Below are 20,627 nucleotides of genomic sequence, written 5' to 3'. Positions count from 1 at the left end.
TGTAGCGATTATATCAAAAATGATAACTTATTGCTTTCTATTATTAATAGAATAAGTTTAATAGCTAGAATCTTCAAATAAAGAATAGAATAAAGATAATAAAAGCGAAATAAGATTATTCTTATTGATTAATACTGTTACTAGTATTTTAATTATTAAGTTAAGAAATCTAAGGAACTTGTTTTCCCCCGTTTTATTTTTTAATAACTAATAGCATTCAGAATCGGATATAGGAACTTTATATTCTATTATCAATACTTTTAATATAACAATATTATCTTAGAATACTCTTATGAATATAGCAAAAAGCCTGAATACCTAGTACTCTACTAACATTCTTGTATCTAATTCAATAATTAGCTAAACAAATCTAGCTTAATCCTGTAAAACACAAAGAGTATAATCGACTATCTCTCTTTTCTTCTAAAAACCCCAACAGATTTTACAATCTTTCTAGTAATTACCAATCACTTCAAGCAACTATACTCAATCTCTCTAGAGATCCTTTGATCTCCTACTTTCACATTACTAACCAAAGCTGCACCCCTTTTGAAGCCGCTTTCCTTTTTCCACTGCTATGTATAAACTGTATTAAACAAAAACTGATAATATAGGGCCCTCTGGCTAACCACAAACCTAAACTACCCAGCATAAAATGGATTGAACAGCACCGATATTGTAAGCGGGAGATAAACAGCAAAAGCACATATAATACTTTTGGCCATTTCTCCCCCAACCTATATCACAGCTGTAGAAAAACGGAATGTATAGCTATACCGGCACCCCCGCTAGTATAGTCCATCCCTAGTACCCCCTGGGAGATCGTGGCGAGCCCCTGCAGCTTGCCCCCTAGATGTAAATTAAAATAAATAAATAAATAAATAAAAATCAAGCCCTAAAGGACTTGATTGATAATAATATTATAAAGATTAAGATTATAGAATGGGTTGAAAAAGATTAATAGTACAGATGGTTACACTAAAAAAAGAACATTAACTAGAAAAAACACGATACGACGACTTTAGAGAGTCGCCAGTGTTGGGACAGGGATCATATGACCGCGCTAGCGCCCCCGCACTATAGCATATACATTCGTAGCCTTTAGCTTTTAGAACCTCAAGCAATATTACAACAGTGTGAATCATTAGTACTATATTACTTCACCATCCCCATGGTGATACCAACAGATATAAATATCATCAGTATATCTGAAGCGTAGCTTAGTATCTTAATTCAAAAGCTCAGTGAGATATAGGATGTATAGTATAGGTAAGAGCAGGGAGCTCTGCAAAATACTGTACTTGATATGGCTGTATTTTGTGATCACATTTTTCAATCGGACTTTTATTAAGTAGTCGCTCAGAAAGGCCTGGATTAATTGCAAAAAGGAATAGGGCTATTTTTATTAATGTATATATTCCAATAGTTTATTCAATAGGAATATATTGAATACACTTTGTATATTCAGTGTAATTATTATGACTTTTTACTTACAAACAAAGGCCTTTTTGATATTATATATAAATAAAGTGATCAGATTTATTGCTACTTGTTTAGAGAGTACTTCTTTATATTAAGAGCTGATTATGCCTGTTGTTATTATAGTCTATAAGATTTATTGAATAATTATATATTCCAAACCCTTTAAAATATATAAAAGTAGAATTATCAATCACTAAAATTGAACTAACAATTTTTTTTTTTTCTGATTTTAGAGATTATCATTATTTCTATACATTTTTATCTCTCAGAAAAATAGCTTAGTTACAAATATTAATTAAAGATTTTAACAATTACTAATCTAATAGAATTCCAATAAGCTTTTAAAAAACAAATGATAATCTAATTAGACTCTAATAGGATATTCGAAATTTCTATAATATTTTTTTTTATTTTCTTAAAGGATATTTTCATATATTATGAGAATTTGTTGGGTATACAGTTTGATTGGAATAGATCTATTGTAAGGTTATTATTATTATTGAAGTATTCGAGAACCTCTTTTTATAGAACCCGGGCCTTTTTCATAGTATCTTTGATTATTATATTATTAATAATTAATAACAGAACTCTGAGATTGACAGTAAGCTTATACTAACTGATTACTTTGTACAGATCTTTATTATAGTTTATTCTATTAATAATCCTATACTAATATTGTTACTTCGCTTTCCTAATTGTAATTATCAATCCCTATTACTAATACTCTGCTTAATCAATGCTTTGTGCTCTAGCCATTCTATAGTTTTGATATACTGCTTTACATTCGCTTGTCCATTAAGGGGCAGATCGGCTTAAAGTGTTTTTCTTCTTTTCTGTTAATCGGAGTACTAATTCGAATAAAGAATCCAATATTCCTATTAATTCATTAATCTGCCCGGCAGGTATATTCCCTAAGTTTAGGAAATAGAGAATCCCATTCTTTATGATTCTCTGAAAGATTAGAATGCCTTTTTCCTTTATTATCTAGTCTAGGGACTTAGTAATAAGCAGGGTAGGGTTCGGGATTATGGTTATTTGTATTTCGTGATCGAAGCTGCTTTTCAAATCACTATCAACAATAATATTAGTAAAGAGAATATTAGAAAAGGTTAGATCGATTGTATAACCTGCTTCATGAATTGGAATCCCTAGGATCCCAATAAAATCCATTCTATTTGAAAGGGACTATTCTGTAAGGAGCACTTCTTAATCGATTGAAGTTATATCAGACTCGAATAGATTATACTTAATATTAAAGTTATTGTTTATTATTATATGGATAGGGAAAGCTATAAAGACTACTAAGTCCATTATCTTTCTAATATCCAGCTATCGATATATATTAACAATCTATATACTATTCACTTCTATCTAGAAAAGGTCCCGGTATAATTATATATATCTTTACTATATATGCAGCCACCTGCTTTTATACACATATATTATTGTTTTTAGCCTCTCCCTTTCTCTTTCGGAGCCATTCAGACTATCCCAATTATCCATCGACACAAAGAGATCATACCCCGAATAATTCTGAATCCGGGATCCAGGGTATATCGAGGGTTCCTGTATATACAGAACCTTCAATTCTTATTTGTATACTATTTGTAGAATTGCAATATGTACTCCTATCTTTTTCTATATATTCGCCTAGCCAATCCGTAGAGGATAAGCTAAAGTTATCTGGCGGCTAGCATTGTAATACCTAGAGGAGTAGCTATTTATTCAGGTTAATATTAATATTCATACTAGTATATTACAATATTGTAGTATTGAAAAGTATCTTTTTGTTCAAACTGCCCTCATTTGGGTATTTCCTTTTGAGGCGACCAGGATTGTTAGATAAACTGTTGATCGAAGGGATACTCTGGGGGGTATATTAGAAGCTACTTAGATTTTCATATACTGTAATATATTCCCTGCAAGAAGGAGGGGGTATTTCTACAGCAATGCTTTACAGTATTATTGCAATCAGGGTAGCCGATTTGTTGGCTGATACTTCAACTACTAATCAGGCTCTTCAACTGTGCTTCTTAATTCTGTAAATCTCAGATCTTGTAAGATACACGATTTTCCTATTAACTTGATGAAATTTTGTAGGACAGCTATTGTATTCGGCTGGGAATGGTCCTATGCAGTTAATATATTCGGTTTTAGTTTTATATTTCAACCCAAAAGGGCCTTTATAGTCTGTTTGTAGAGCATTACAATTATTATATCTTAAGGCGCTTTTATATATTATTGAATTACAGTAGCCCTGATACCCTGGATTATAATAAATGATATATTGCTTTAATATTATATATCGCGCTTGTTTAAAGCTATCAAAAAGACTAAAGGGAAGGGCTTTTCCTAATAGACTGACGATCCAGATCTACTCATATAAGTCGACTGTTTGGGTAGTAGTTCGATAATCGATCGAAATAACCCCGGTTTGTATTAATACTTCTTCAGCTATTATTTTTTTAATAATTAGTATTTTATCTTTATTTAGATTATAAAAAAAGATTAGAATCCTCTCTAATACATAACGATATCAGATTATAGATTGTTTCAGGCTATTGGATTTCAAGATTGTTTTGATTTTCTCTGTGTTTTCTGGTTTTAGAAACTTATCGCATATAATACTGCTAGCAATACATATTGCCCATTTAATAGCTATAAAAATGATTATTACAATATCAGTATCTTTCAGGCTAAGGATAGCTTTATCGATTGCTTTTCTCAGTATATAAGTATTAGGATGATTTATTATCGATATCGTAATACCTACTACTAGTATTCGAATATCCATCTTAGTTTTCTGAAGTTTGATTAATCTCTACTTGCTAATCTGCTTTTACACATATACAATTACATTCAGAAACGCACTCAAGTTTTTCGGAGTCTTTGTGATATCTGTATAGATACAATCGGAGCTCTTGCTATTCTTGTTTCCAGTTATAAATCCTATTGTAAATTGTGCTAAACTATTTTTAATATTATTTATTATTATATCACATATTTCTTTATTGAAAACTGCTTTCTCTAGTATACTATTGTTTTCGAATTGATAGAGTATTGCTTCGAATGCTTTGTATATTTTGTATCTGAGTTGTGTTTATTTATTAAGAATATCAAGTTGGATTGTAATAAAGGATCCTTTTAATATCAGTAAGAATAGAGCAATAGTTCTCGTAATGTTTTTATTTTGCGTATTTGTATTATTATTATTGAATAATAAGAGTGAGAGTAATAATCAATTGCAAATGAACTGAGAATTGATTGCAATCGGTATTCTTGTAGGGGTAGTCGCTATAGTACTCGCGCGGTTAGCAACAACTATAGCTGTATCTGATACAAGAGCTTATATAGTAGAGGGGTGCGGTTTAGTACGCTCTAAGCTCGCTGTTGTCGTTTTTTGATCACGGAGGTAATAGCTATGTCTAATGATCACTTTGATTATTTATTTATTTATTTATAGTGATTAACATCTAATATCTGACCTCCCAAGGGGTATTCTAGATGTACTAAGGAGCGGGCCTACAGGCCGCTAGTGTTCCAGCCGCTCATAATAGTATAATATTAGTTAAACAGGGGCTTGTTGCTTCTGATATTTCCCTATTCAGTATTATTTATAGCAATCCTATAACTATTCTATTTAAGGATTTGTAGTTTTGTTTTAGAGAGCCTTATTTTGTATATCATTTAAATATCAGCAAATAATCAGATCGATTATTGTTGATCGAAAGAGCATTCAGAACGCTTATAGCTATTCGATGCAGATTTTAGATTAATCGGGGTAAAAAGCTTATTCTCGAAATATTGGAGTAGATTGGAATTCGTATAGTTCCGTGTAGTTTGAGTATATTCTAATATAGAATCTGGATTTAGTAAGAAGATTAGTAAAACTATATTATATTCACAGAATACGGTTGATATATATTATTGTATTCTATTCGGATCGAAGTCGATTTGGTGTAAGCAGTCAATTGCTGCGTATCTGATTATTGATTGAATATTGAAAGAAATGTAATGGGCTTTTCTCAATTCTATATATATAGGTATTTGTGCTATTTTTGTGATTGAATCTGATATAATAGGCTACAAAGTCATTGTGTCCAATCCGCATCGCTATAAGTCTGTGTAGTACCCTGCGAGGGAGCTTGAGGCTTTCCGGCTTCAAGATATCATATATCGGTTTTCATGTATTATATGTTTCGGAGATCAGGCCCCTTTTTTCTTTCTATTATCTACTCTCGGAACACCGATATTTGGCATATAGGATAGAATGGGAGCTGCTGACTGTAGAAAAGCAGGATAAACTAGGATCAAGCGGTCCAGTTGTGCCTTAATCAGCAAGGCGATCGGCTGCCTTGTTGCCCTTAATCTCAGTATGCTTAGGGGATTATTTGATTATAATATTGTAGTATTACATTATTTGATAATACTTGTGATATGCTTATTGAGAGGAGGCAATAATACTTCCTTATATTTCCCAAATTATTGAGGTGTTATTAATATATAACCATATTTATCTCTAATAAGAACAATCAATAATACTCAGGAGGCATTCTAGTCCTCACTACACATTAATCGTTTCAACATCAAAAACATATAATTATTTGTATATACGGCTGTAGCCGCTATTGATTTATTGCTTGCCACAATAGATTACAAAGCCGTACCCCATATAGTAATCGTATTCGTTATATTGTTTAGATCCGTCTGAAAATACAAAGTAGTCTTCTTAAGGGATTAAGTCCCATCATTCCTTAAATGCTTTCGCGACATTCTCTTTATCCATATCATTTATTGGATCAATATAGCATTCGGAAGAGAAATAAGGCCATAAAAATCTAGAGTACTCGATAACAGGGATCGCCCATTCCATTCTTTATAATTTTGTATTAAAACCTTTCAGAATATCTGTACCTTATTTTTTTTTTCTAATATATAGCTTTAATTGATTTATAAGTAAATATTATATATTCATTGTTTAAAGCTAAAACACAAACCTCAATCTAGCTTGCTTTAATATAACAATTTCAACTGAGAGATCAACTTTTATAAGGAATACAATTATTAGGATTGTCTTGTAAATAGATAAAGCTTTCTGTACTATACTATAAATCGTTTTGCTAATTAGATTAATATGTTTCTTGATTCCAATACTAATCAGAATATAACCTGTATTTGGGTGTTGTTTGTATAGCCCATCAAACTATATTTTGGAACCGAAGAGGGCAATAAGGAATATACAAATAATAATCGCTTTTCACAAGTAGACTACAGATAGTCCGTAGGCTGTATAAGCTATTGATTAGATATAGGATACAATACACATAGCTTTTGCAATGTGCATTTTGATATATTATAAAAACATTAGACATTGATCAAAAAAGACGCCAAACTAGTATAAGATCGATTGTACTCTGTTAATAAGCTCTAAAGAGATTAGTATAATAACTAGATCCCGACTTATCCTTATAGCCAGATTTGCAATTTCATGTTTCCTCGATATATAAAATAGCTCAAACTTTTCCAAAGCGAAAAAGATCTTATTCTAATCTCCCTATTATAGGATATATCGAATAGTTCAGTAGAGTATATATATATTCGTGGATAGGTCCTTAGATATATGATATATAGCTATATCGTCAGTATATTCGAAACACTATATTCTATCTTGATTAAAAAGCTTAATAAAATAAAGGATATACAGAATAAGGAAGAGTGGCGATCCCTGGAGAGTATTATATACGATTGGGAAATCCTATGTTGTGATTCTCTCAAGCCTTATATACACACGTTTCCCAGTCAGGAATAAATCAACGAATCATAAAAGCGCTATAGGCCAATTCTATTTCTTTATATATTATAGAAGCCGTTTTTTAAGGAATATATTATAAACACTTTGTATATCCATTATTATTAGTGTGATCACTTTGCCAGTTACTAAAATAAATTCAGTATTATGAGTAAAGGCAGTTGTGAGATTAATACTGATTCTTTTTGGTAGTGTTCCATAATGCTAAGGGCTAATAACATTATATCTTATAGCCATCCATACAATTTGACTGACGATATATCTTTCTAATCCTTTTCCAATATACAATATCAATACAATCAGTCTTTACGATTTCAGAAACATTCTATTCTTTTTATTAATTTTGAGTAGTATAATTATTTTAACGAGTTTTTATTTGTTAAGATAATAGCTAAGCTTGAGGCAGATTGCGAAAATCTTATATATTACACTTTTCGTATTAGGCTAGTATATTTTAAGGAGACAAATAGTTGCCCAATCGATTTTGGGTGATATGCTCCTAACTCCTATTATATGTTTTTCCATTTCTTTTGTAGTGATTATTCTTTTTCATAATAAAATCATCTGACAGCCCTGTTTTTATAGAAGGTCGTATTGTAGATTATTCAATACTTTGAAGTAGTCGAATACTATTATAAAAAGTGCTTCGGCTTTTTTTCTAATATCAATAATCTCCTGATCTTCGATTACTAAAGAAGAGATCTTGAAGCTTATTTCTAGGGTTAGCTTATACCAATTCATGACTTTATATAATTCCTGATTATTCTATATATTGTTTAAGTATTTAATCTAATAGGTTTGTTTCGATACTTGTATAATTCTTTGTAGATTCTATTAGACCGTTGCCATTTTATCAATAATTTCAGTTCTCCTGGTTTATATATATATTTAATATATCTTCTTACACTTATCAATCTATTATGGGAATAATCGGTAGGGTTTGTAGTCTTTCTGCCTTATAGTTACTATAGAGACGCTTAGTATACTTGTGAGTCTAATAATCAGTCTATCAATATTATAGATAGATTGAAGGTTTGGATTCTAGAGATTCGCTAAGCAATTGGCTATTATACCTACTAAACAGGGTAGATCTGAATTATATATCCGGATATACACTTGCTCGTATTTAGAGATTCCTCTATTTGAGATGATAGTGATTTGAGTAGCGTGATTGAAATCGTTATACAGATTGTTATTAATTATCGTCATAACAATAATTAGATTAGAAAAGGTCAGATTTAGAATATATCCCCTTATATATATAAGGGCACCAGGAGTTTCGATATACTCCATTTCTTGTTCGATAGTCTATTATACAAGCATATCACCTTGGTTGATAGTTGCTACTCCGGATTCCTATAGATTATACTTAGTATTAAAGTTATTTCTGATAACTGTATTAGTCCTTAAAGCAATCTCTAATTCGAGTATATATTTTATTATCAACAAATCAAGTAAGGCGTAATAGATATTGAAAATCAAGTATCTATTAATATTAATCTAAAATAGATTCCTATTTTCAGTCTGTTTTATTTGTTTAATCTTCAAATTGCCTTCTTTTCGTATATAGATAATTACTCATAGCTTACACTTAAAGCTGTTAGCTACTTTTTAGATATCGATTAACTGATATTAGTTATATACAACATGATTTTGGATTATCAAGTTATCATATAGTCGGGGTTCTTGGATACAGATAATATCCATATCAGCCTCTCCAACAACCTATAGAAGAGTAATATGATTGGAGTGTCCGCATCCTATATTCACTTATACAATCGTAAGCCCCCTTCCTCCTATTGAGTTTGCACTGATTATACAATTTATATAGAAATGATGATAGCTTTGTTGGCATTTGACTTACTCCTCTTACTCATTTCAAAATCGGAAGATGAAAAGGCTTTTTCAGCTATAGCTGTTATATTATAGTTTACCCCTTTGTTAGTATAGTACAAAGAATTACAATTCGGAATATGAATTAGACTATTGGAAAGGCTCTCCCCTGATCGGGTCTGTTTGGGTAATCGGTTTATCAGTTGCTATTCGTTCTTGTAAACAATAATGCAGGTTTTTGATATAGGGAGTCTAAAAATGATTATTTAAGACTGTTTGATTAACATTAAAGCAGATACCTTTCCCTTACATATTTTCTAAATTTCCCTTTAACCAGCAGTCCTGACTTCTTTCATTTATCGATAGATAAGCCTAATCAATTTTCCATTAACTGATTATAATACCATAAAGCAATTGCTATATACAAATCGAAAGGGTTCTAGGCATCCCGTATATTAAGCATTGTTTTGACATTGCTCATAAATCTTTCTGTTGGTGTATTTAGTAATTAGTTTGCTATATCTAGAACAACAAGCTAGACGATAATACATATATAGGTTACAATATAGCTGGCACCCGTTGAAGTACTGTTGTGATTGAGGATGTTGCAATCTATCAAGGGGCTTCGAGTATTTATTGATATTAAATAGCCGGAATGATTTTATTATCTTCTTAAAACTAATAATCCAGTTAGCTCTTTTTATAAAAGGGTTCACTCTGTATTTAGAGATTCTATATTACATTGATTCTTCTTCTACCTACACTTTAATCTTTTTTTAGATAATTGTATCTGGGAGTATTATAAGTATACCCAATGTATTATAAGGAACTTGAGGTACAATATAGTTATATCAAGTCTCCACAATTTGAGTATCATTTATATCAAATACAATAATTAACTATATACGATTTTCGTTTTACAAAAGATTCTTGTATTCCTCTAGTATTTTGTATTCCAGGGTTTACTCTATTTTATTGCAATAAAGCAAAGGGATCAGTTCAAGCCTTAATTCAGAAACTGCTTCTATAATCTTTAATTACAATTCGAAGAGATTATTAGCGATTATCTATTACTCACTTCCTATTTTTATAAGAATCGTGTAACTATTTCGCTTTCATCGTTTATACTTCTATATCATCTTCATCGTTTTAAATATACTCGCTTTAATACTTTTCGATATCTAAAACGCCTCCCCAGTCTTAAGTACATCAATATAGGATTTAGCAATTCCCTTTAGGATTGTTTTTGTGATTAATATAGGGATTCTCTATATAGGCCCAGCTTGTCTTATAGTTTTGATTATACCATCGATACACACAGACTTTAATATATTGATATAGCTCAATTCTGTTTTGCTCAGGATTTTAATGTATATATCAATTATACTCGTAATCTTTAGGATTATTTATTGCTTTTCATTTTCCTTATAGAATTGATTAGTTATTGTTTTATAAATAAATTATATATCATTATCTCCATTTGTTTCAGTTATCGATATAATTATCATTATCATTATTGGAACGATTGAATCGCGATCTGATGTATTCGGCGGCGCGATAGATTGCTTATGACCATATATTGACAATATTATAGTATTATAAGATTCCTTCAATATGATTTATTATAATATAGCTAGTATCCGACTTTTGTTTTTGATAATTATGGAATGATTCGCTGTGTGCTGTTTCTAATCTTTATAGAATTGAATAAAATTATTAGCTATGATCACTTTGATTAGGAGATAGGTATATAGAGTAATAATAAACTAGATTGACTTGAGGTATAATCATAAGGATTATATCTGGTTTATATACCCTGATCAGACGATAGAGTCACCTAATTAGATATATAGAGTATACAAATGAACTAAGTAAAATAGTTTTAGTAATCATAGGAATGAATACTCCGGAGGAATACTAGGATTAATATCATAGGGTTACACTATACAGTGAATTCCGTAACAATATATAATTATTTCATTATAATATTACAATAATTATAGAAAAATTATTATTGTAATTATAAGAACTCTAAAAATTTATATTATTTATTCTTATTATAATATAATTCTCGATCAATTTCTTAATTCTAAATCTTTTATATTAGTTTATTAAAACTATAAAAAGAAATTAAAAATAAAGTTAAAGAAAAAGTTGTTTAATAATAGTTTTCTATATTAATAAGTTCTCGGATATAACAGAAGTCTAGGATTTGTATAAAAAAAATATTTAAAAAAATCTATAAGATAAAATCAATTAAATATTTAGTAATAAAGGTAAGAATGAGTAATACTATACTAATAATTATATATCGAATAAGATTAGCGATACTGAATTCAGTAGTATATAAATAATTAGTAAGTAGTTACGATTAACGAATCTATATTTCTGCTTTCTCCTATAACATTATTAAATCTAGATACGAGAATTGTTTTCCTAAACGAATTACTTTTGGAAATCAATAACAAGTTAAATAGAAAAAGAAAGAAAATAATACTTCTAAGCTTTTGAGAAGAGTTTAGATTCTATTATTTATATATATCGAATTTGTATACTATCTTTCTACTATTAGATTATATTAACTATAATATTATTGTTATTATAACAATTCTAAAGATTTACAATAATTTTCCTAAATTCGGAAAATTGTTATCAAGCAATTGAGATTCTATGAGATAGAGTTGATAAAAGTCTTGAAAGAAACCTAGTGAGAATTTCTTATATCGGTGTACAGAGGATGCTAGGTACTATAAAAGATTGAAGTCTCTCGAACACCCGAGAGATAAACTTAGCCTTAACCTGTCAACCACAAGGAAGCATGAATACTACCACCTACGCAAAAATCCCTGATCCGGAAAAGTTCATCGGCAATCGTGAGAAGCTTCGCCCCTTTCTGGCTCAGTTACGTCTCGAGGCTGCAACTTTCATAGGAAACCAAGAACGCCTACGCTATGCTGTTTCTGTCCTCGACAAGGAAGCCCTGGACCACCTAATGCCATATATACAAGACGACCAAGTAAAACTAAACGACCTAACCTATATGGTTAACAAGGCACAACGTTGTGCTTCTTTTACTCACTCAAATTTGTATGAGAAAATTAAGCGGTGGTCCAAGTGTTTCAAAACCAAGGGGTTATGCTCTTTTAAAAGAGGGATGTTGTGCTTCTTTAGGACCTGCTGAATGTAGTCTCGGAGTTGGAAAGTAGATACCATAAAATCCTTTCGTGATTAGGTTTTGGTGAGGAGATGCAAGGAATCAGCACACAAGGGAATAGACCGTTCAGCTTTACAGATGTGAGGAGAAGACTCAAGAAGCAACAAATTGCGGTGACTATCATGTTGCATCTACCCCTCCAATCGACGATCGATAGGTATTGTCCTTGGCGAAAGTGGGACAAGGGGAAGTCATAACAGGGAGACATTAGACGCCACTGGAAGTTCATCCTCGCTGCTTCGTCATTCATGCAATGACTTGTATCTAGATGCATATCGCTATATCGAGTATGCAATCTCTGGGTCAATAATCTTGTGTGGAAGACACCTGATGATTGCGACCTCTAATATTCATCCGAGCTTCTGCGTTCTTTTGCCTTCAAGTTGTATTTGTTTACTATATGGAACTTCGTGCTCAATTCAAAAAACACAACTTGCCTTGTTAGAATTTGGTTCCAGTTTTCCATGGGATCGGCTAAACTTTGAGTATAAGCAGCTTGTAGCAGCTGACCCTCGCTTGCAAGCAGGAGATGGAATAATTGATTTTAGCGATAGTAATCAAGATGAATTGCTACCCAATTCCCAATTCCCCAGTAGTCGTTGTTGTTGGTCGACTTTAGCTTATCTACCCCACGGGATTGCTAAGTGAACAAGCATACCCCTCTCCTCATTTTCATGTCCTAGTATTCTTCAAAACCCATTCAGATCCTCTCTTCGTATATGTACAGTAAATTTCCGCCATACATTTCGATTTTATTTTGTTAAATTCGATTCTATCTCCACAAGACACTGCTTCGCCAAGATCTAAGAAGACCTGCTCACAAGCCTTCTCCAAGTGTGAGTCGAACTCTAATATCCAGCATATGAAAGCAGCTAATTGCTTTTCGAGGTAGCTCTCTTCGAGGGCGTTCAAGACTTCGCTACAAGGTTCAGCGAACTGAACTTGGGGACTTTGACGATCTGCGTAGGATTTATCTAGGGGATATAGTTAGTAGTGCTTAAGAAATGTTGAGAGAGAGAAAAAGAGGTATAAAATGAATCGCTTACTAGATTTATGGTTAGGACCAGTAACAGTCTTATGAACACCTGATGGCATTTTATCGGAAGATATCTTGGTGTATTTGCTCGGCCGCTCTGTTTCCACTTCTTCCTCGCTTTCGGTTCCTATAAACCGTTGATCGAGTTCATCATTTTCGCTACAGACTCCATTAGAATCATTCAGGCGATCACTATCTTTATTGTTAGGATGTCAGTACTATCGTTCACTATTGGGTCAATTCTGAATTACCTTTACGTTTCATTCCAGTACTTTGATATCCCTTAGTATATAGAGGTAGGGATTCCGAGTTATGCTTTTTGCTATGAAGAGTATTTTGATGTATCGCCGGGTTCTTCTGTTTCACAAACGGATTGAAATTCTTCCATTCGTCGCATACCATACCCTTTTTATATACACTCTTCTGAGTTGTAAAATCATCTGTAAAGGTTCCTCGACATCTTTTATCAATCGTTTTCCAAAAAGATGAAAGTGCTACTCCTTCAGACGATATGAATACCCGGAATCTTTTGGCCTGTGAAAGGGACTGTGTCTCCTTCAATAGATCCAAGGCATTATCCGATATAGGAGTGAAGGGACAATTTTGATATGGGGGCATGAATACTGTGCCATGATCGTGAAGCTTAAACAATGTACAGCAAAGAGAGCTCTCATCGGTCATTATACCAGCATTTCGTATACTAGCGTAAGTATCGAAACAATACTTAGACTGTGAATAATCTAAGGATAGACAGTTATTATCTGTATCCCGATCAATCAAACTGCCTTTGACAACGAAGTAGAGAGACTTTGTACGTGTATGAGAGGATTTTGGGTTCGCGCTAACTGAAACTGATATGCTAAACCAAAAGAGCAATTCGGGGTTTTCGTCTGTACCAAGTTGTATATTCATTCGGAGTTGGTGATGGTCTGCACCGATAAAGTGAGCTGAACGATTATTTGTCCACCTGATAACGACTGGTAAATCTGTAATGCAGTTCTCCGGAAGAAAATCCGACGACGAAGGTTTGGATATCCAATTCTGGGAAGAAAGAGGGTTAGCTTTTATAGAGAGAGGGAAATAAGGGGAGAGGATAGAGAAAAAAGAGAACAGAGGAAATATACCGCTGTTTTTAATGGAACCGACGAGTCTTTCGAAGGGCACATTGGATCATCCATAGCGGCCTATTGTTATACGGTATTCAAGATAGAACGTCTGGGAAAACAATTGTTAGCGCTATTCTGATAGATAATAAGATAATACTGATAGAAGCAGAATGAAAAGTCTTGGAATACTGTCCTCGATAATCAAGAAACCAAACTCGATGTAAAGAGAAAATACTAGGTCTCCTTATTACAGATGACATTTGGCCCGCCTACAAGAGGTGATACCTAGTCCGTCTAGTAGAGGAGACCTAGCATCCGCCCACAGGTGACATTTGATCCGCCTACAAGAGGTGATACCTAGTCCGCCTAGTAGAGGAGATCTAGAATCTGTCTATAGGTGACATTTGACCCGCCTACAAGAGGTGATACTTAGTCCGCCTATAGGTGACATTTGACCCGCCTACAAGAGGTGATACCTAGTCCGCCTAGTAGAAGAGACCTAGAATCCGCCTACAGGTGACATTTGATCCGCCTACAAGAGGTGATACTTAGTCCGCCTATAGGTGACATTTGACCCGCCTACAAGAGGTGATACCTAGTCCGCCTAGTAGAAGAGACCTAGAATCCGCCTACAGGTGACATTTGATCCGCCTACAAGAGGTGATACCTAGTCCGCCTAGTAGAGGAGATCTAGAATCTGTCTATAGGTGACATTTGACCCGCCTACAAGAGGTGATACCTAGTCCGCCTAGTAGAGAAGACTCAAGATCTATCTACCTACAGGTGCTGAAGAACGTAACTACCGCCAGAATTGTTGTACTTGTATAGTCGTAATAGATGTTGTGCGATAAAGATAGTGATAGAGATAGTGATAGAAAGACTATGCTCGTATGGTCGTAATAGATATTGTGCGATAGAGATGGATAATATCGAGATAGCAATAGAAATGGATAATATCGAGACAGCGATAGAGATGGATAATATCGAGATAGCGATAGAGATGGATAATATCGAGACAGCGATAGAGATGGATAATATCGAGACAGCGATAGAGATAGAAGGATATCGAGATAGCGATAGAGATGGATAATATCGAGACAGCGATAGAGATGGATAATATCGAGACAGCGATAGAGATAGAAGGATATCGAGATAGCGATAGAGATGGATAATATCGAGACAGCGATAGAGATGGATAATATCGAGACAGCGATAGAAATGGAGATAGAGCAATGCGATAGGAAGACTGTATTTGACGTGGTATAAAGAGAAAGTTTGCAGTCTCTACGTAAGCGAAAAAACAGGCGGAAATTGAGTACCTTTCAAAGGACTTTTTTAATAGATTATAAATTCATTTCAAATTAAATATTGAAATTTGAAAAAAGCAAACGAAAATTTGAGTATTCTTTGTATTGATTTTAAATGTTTTTATTATTTAATATTATATCGAAAAGAGATATTAATTGTTGAAGGTCTTTCGAATGGTGGTCAATCTCCGCCTGTTTTTTTGCTTACGTAGAGGCAGTCTATTCGTAGGAGAAAAAACAGGCCGGTATTGACCAATGCGCAATGGTACGTGCACCCTCACCAAAACAACGCGTAGAGAGAGGTATTACGCATTGGTCAATTTCGGCCTGTTTTTTCTCCTACGAATAGGCAGTGCCTCTCCATCACAGGACCCAAAAACAAGCGACTGAAGACTAGGTTAAATATGGTATAGTTCCCATTCTTAGTTTAATCGTCGCAATCTCCGACGAGCATTAAGGGTGCGTTCGGATCGACTTATTTTGACTTATTTGAGGTTATTTACTAAATAATTTAGATCTAATAATTGAAATAATAGATTTACCGAACGCTTGAGGTTGTGAAATAAATTATTAGGGAATTATTTGATAAATAAACACATTTACCGAACACTTGAAGCTATTAAATAATTCCTAATAATTTATTTGATAAATATTTTTAAAATAACAAATGCTTTCAAGATCCTCATATATTAGCTATAAAGTAGCTTTTTGAAGCTTTATAAATAAAGTTTCAACAAATCTTCATTATTATCTATCCCTATTATTTTTCAATATTATTCAAATATATTTTAACCATCAAAATTATCGTAGGTCATGAGCTAGTATATGAGTATTTAATATAAATAGAATATAAGAGGGAATAGACTAATATTAGTCTATTATGAGAAGCTGACTCGTATTAACAATTAAATAGCTATGGAACACGTGATTCCATGAAACAGTATATGATATTTGTTACGATTACATACTAGAGCATATCATAGAGATCAAATAACTAGAATAAGAAAGCTAAAGAGGAAAGAGAATCTTAAGGGATCTCTTTATCTCTTATATACGTCTAGTTCAAGCTAGTCTTGAACTAGGCTGTGATGAGTCATCACGTGTGTCACGTGATATTCGTCACAATACTCTTATTTTCTTATTCTATATTCGAGGGGGAAAGGTCTTATTTTATGCTTTTTTCTACTAATCTAGCTTTCCATTTTCGTTTATCTCTTGTAGATCTCTTCCTAATCCGGACATTCCTTCAAATAAAGCTTTTCTTTCTTATTTCTTATTCGATTTCACTAGTACTATGTCGATCTTACTACGAATGAATTAAAAGAACTAATAAAGAATTAATAAAGAATCGATTTTTAGGTCGTTTTGAGCTAAGAGCTCTTTTGAGTGATGATCATGTGATTTGATCATGTGATCCTGTGATTCGCTACTTGTATACTATATGAATATAGAACTATATTATATATATATATATTCAAAAAGATATATTATTATATTATTTTTTAAATAAAAACAATAATATTAACTATATGTTACGGCGCCAAGTACTCTACCACTAAGCCATGTAATCCTAAAAGGGTATAAGTAGTTTGATTAATATCAAATTTATTAAATAGAATTATAACCAATCCATAACACTACTTTCTTTTTCAATCCTGGAATGGGTATAACAGAATCTCGTTTTCTATTCTGGAATAGGATTGCTAAGGATTCTAGTAGTAGAAATTGATTATATACCTAAAAGTAAACGGAACCGCTTTTTTCTAACTAATCGGATTTCATTACGAAAAGCCTTCGGGTAGGATCAAACTAATTATCACAACGTCAAATATTCTACCACTAAGCTATATAACCCCAAAAGAATATAAGTAGTTTGATCAATATCAAATCTACTAAGTAGAGTTATAATCAATCCGTGACACTATAATCAATCGAAGAACGAAGATATCACTCTGATAATTTTTAAGTTCTAGATGTTCTTGCTCTTATAAGATAGAAGATATAATTTTAGTATTTTAAAAAGAATATTATAAAAAAAATTTTACCGGGTCGAATTCATTAATTAGAGTCTGAAACTATTATAATTGAGTGGACTTTATATTCAACATTTACTAGTACTATAACGTGATTTATTAGTGTACAGATCATATCAGTATGCAGATCACTTTCACCTCAATTCACTCTCTTCTCTTTCAATACACGTTTTTATCAATAATCCATAATGAATTCGAATAATCAAAAAGCCCATATATTCCTCACTATCGAAGCTATTCAAAAAAACAAAAAAACAAGTATTTGAAAAATTACAAAGATATATAATATTTCGAATACAATATTACAACATAAAATTAATAATATTACTTCCTGTTCCGAATATTGATCAAAATCTTATAATCTTTCAGAATTAAAAGAGAATATCATTTTTGAATATACAATCGATATAAATATAAAAGGATTTTCATCTAAATTAAGAAATATAGAAAATATAACAAATTATATTCTTAAATCAAGAAATACAAAACACATTGGAAAGCTCTAAACGCATCGATTTGTAAAGCATCGAATCAAATTAAAGATACATTTTAGTTATATTTATAACTTTCAAAAAGCTTTCTACAAAGATTCTAAACTTATTAAAAAGTGATTTCGATTAGTTTCGAATATACAAACGAAATACAATATTCTTGATTACGATTTTTATAATTTTAATAAAACGGACTTTATAATAGATATAATATACCCCGAAATAATAATAATTGATACTGAACAAAATAATAGAAGCAAGATAATACAATTAGATAATAGAGAATAGACTATAGCGGTTATATATAGTAATAGGGAAAATAAAACTATACCCCTATTTCTAGTAATTCAAAAACAGATTTATTTTTTTAATTGATATACTTAAACCGATTTTCCTACGGATTGGACTATTAAATCTATATCTAATAAATAAATAAATAATAAAATACTTTAATAAGTATATTAAGAATTAAAGAAAGAGCAAATATCGAATATTAATATTAGATAAGCATAAAAGCCACAAATCAAAAGCTTTTCAAGTATATTATAAAGAGAATAATATTATATATTGTCACGATAGAATATGTCTATATAAACCCAATTAGCTTAATGCTCTTGGTGATATCTGTTGGTTCGAGAGAGATACGGAAGACGTGGTTCCCACTATTAGTAGGCCCCTAAATGTCTATTTGTATTTAATCTAAAGAGCTAGTTAATGAGAGGAAATAGTAGACCTTATATAGGTACTACTAAAAGAGCTAGTCTCCTTGGCATTCGTCTAAATACCTTTGATACAGTAGTTATTGTATTGAAATCATTCTTTTGAAATGAATTCCCTTATTCACACATTTGAAACTCTCTTTTATAACTTCAAATACAATAACTAAAAAGAAATTCGTAAAATCATAAAAATCCTCTATCTGCTAACTAAAGTCCCTAACCTTTTACCAGTAGAACCAATCCCTTCCTTTAATCTTAATTTTATTGATAAATTGCAACTTAAAAATATATATATTAAAAGAAATATCCGAAAGTGATACAACCTCAAATACACTCTTAATTATCAATCCATCAATTTCTTTTTTTCTAAATTTCTTATACATAATAAGATTCTTAAAATCAGCAACAAAATATTCGGGATAGTAATTTTATATATAAGCTCGAATTTGAGGTATAACTACTTACGGGAAAGATATTGATATAGGCATCTAATCATTCTTGAATAAATCCAAAAAAGGTTCCTTTGGATTTGTTATATATATAATCGCTGTTTCTAAAGGAAGTGATATAACTTTGCCGGAATTTGGCAAAGTTATCTCAGAATCAATATTATAATTCCTATCCCTACCACCTCTACCATTGCCTTTATTACTATTACTATCACTTCTATCATTATTACCATCTTGACCACTGTCCCAATTATTATCATTATCCGAATCATCATTATTACCAGATAATCCTGTAGAAGCATTTCGTATATCCCCAAAACCATAAAATGGAGGGAATCTATATGCCTCAAAAAGAACAGATAAAACAGCTTTGCTGATATTTGATAAAATTAAATAACTAGCTGGGTTACCGTTCAAAGGTTCGATAAAAGGATCGGCAAGAGATTCGACTTGTGGTTTCGAACCGAGTCCAACAGAAAGATAGGCCCATTTCATAAATACAAATAATTGTACCTCATTAATCTAGTATTCCAGAAACTATTCCGCAGTCCAATTGTAATACTCTTTGCGAAGAAATGCTTCCATTAAAACATTATCGAGATTTGTATTTATATTAATATATACTCTATAACATTACAAAACCTTACAAAAGTCATATAATATCAACTTATCAATACTCCTGAGTAGAGCTTGTCAAATAAACTCGAAATCGAATGTAATTGTGTTCTAAAAAGATGTGTCAGTAATCTCTATATTCAAATACACAACTATTCGAAAAAGAAAGTATCCATCAATCTGATACTTTATCCCCATCTTGAATATATATCCTTTGTAGAACTGCCTAGCTTTATTGAGATCTTTTGGAAAGGAATAGTCTTGAGATTTTCCTTTGAACTTCAAATCCTTAGCAGTTTCCTGAGTTTTCCTTTTTTCAGTTATTACTTTGTTAGGAATATAGGGATTGAAAGAGCAGAAAGGTAAGGAAAAGTATTGGTTATATCTTTGTAAAAAGAAGTCTTGAACTCTTGTTACAAAGGATCAGTGTCGTCAGTTGTCGTATCGATAAATCCTCCTATACCGATGGATTGATTGGATGGAACAGGTTTCTTGCCAGTATCGGGTTTCTTGCTAGCTTGCTTAAAGCTAGT

The 20,627-nt window shown here is 32.0% G+C and overlaps 1 protein-coding gene across 1 annotated transcript; it reads right to left on the bottom strand.

Annotated features, from left to right (window-relative positions):
• Positions 1 to 11,706: 11,706 nt before the first annotated feature.
• EAF02_003792 (uncharacterized protein) lies at positions 11,707 to 14,768 on the bottom strand. The gene is made up of 4 exons (XM_038899840.1): positions 14,499 to 14,768; positions 13,626 to 14,415; positions 13,385 to 13,570; positions 11,707 to 13,312 (listed from the first exon to the last, which is right to left on the bottom strand). Exons 1-4 carry the CDS (start codon positions 14,550 to 14,552, stop codon positions 13,011 to 13,013), a joined length of 1,332 nt encoding a protein of 443 aa, XP_038760767.1. The 5' UTR covers positions 14,553 to 14,768; the 3' UTR covers positions 11,707 to 13,010.
• Positions 14,769 to 20,627: the final 5,859 nt, after the last annotated feature.

Source organism: Botrytis sinoallii (genome assembly GCF_014898435.1).
Source record: "Botrytis sinoallii strain Bc 23 chromosome Unknown BSIN_005, whole genome shotgun sequence".
NCBI classification, from domain to species: domain Eukaryota; kingdom Fungi; phylum Ascomycota; class Leotiomycetes; order Helotiales; family Sclerotiniaceae; genus Botrytis; species Botrytis sinoallii.
This window is presented reverse-complemented; position numbering and strand designations above follow the sequence as displayed.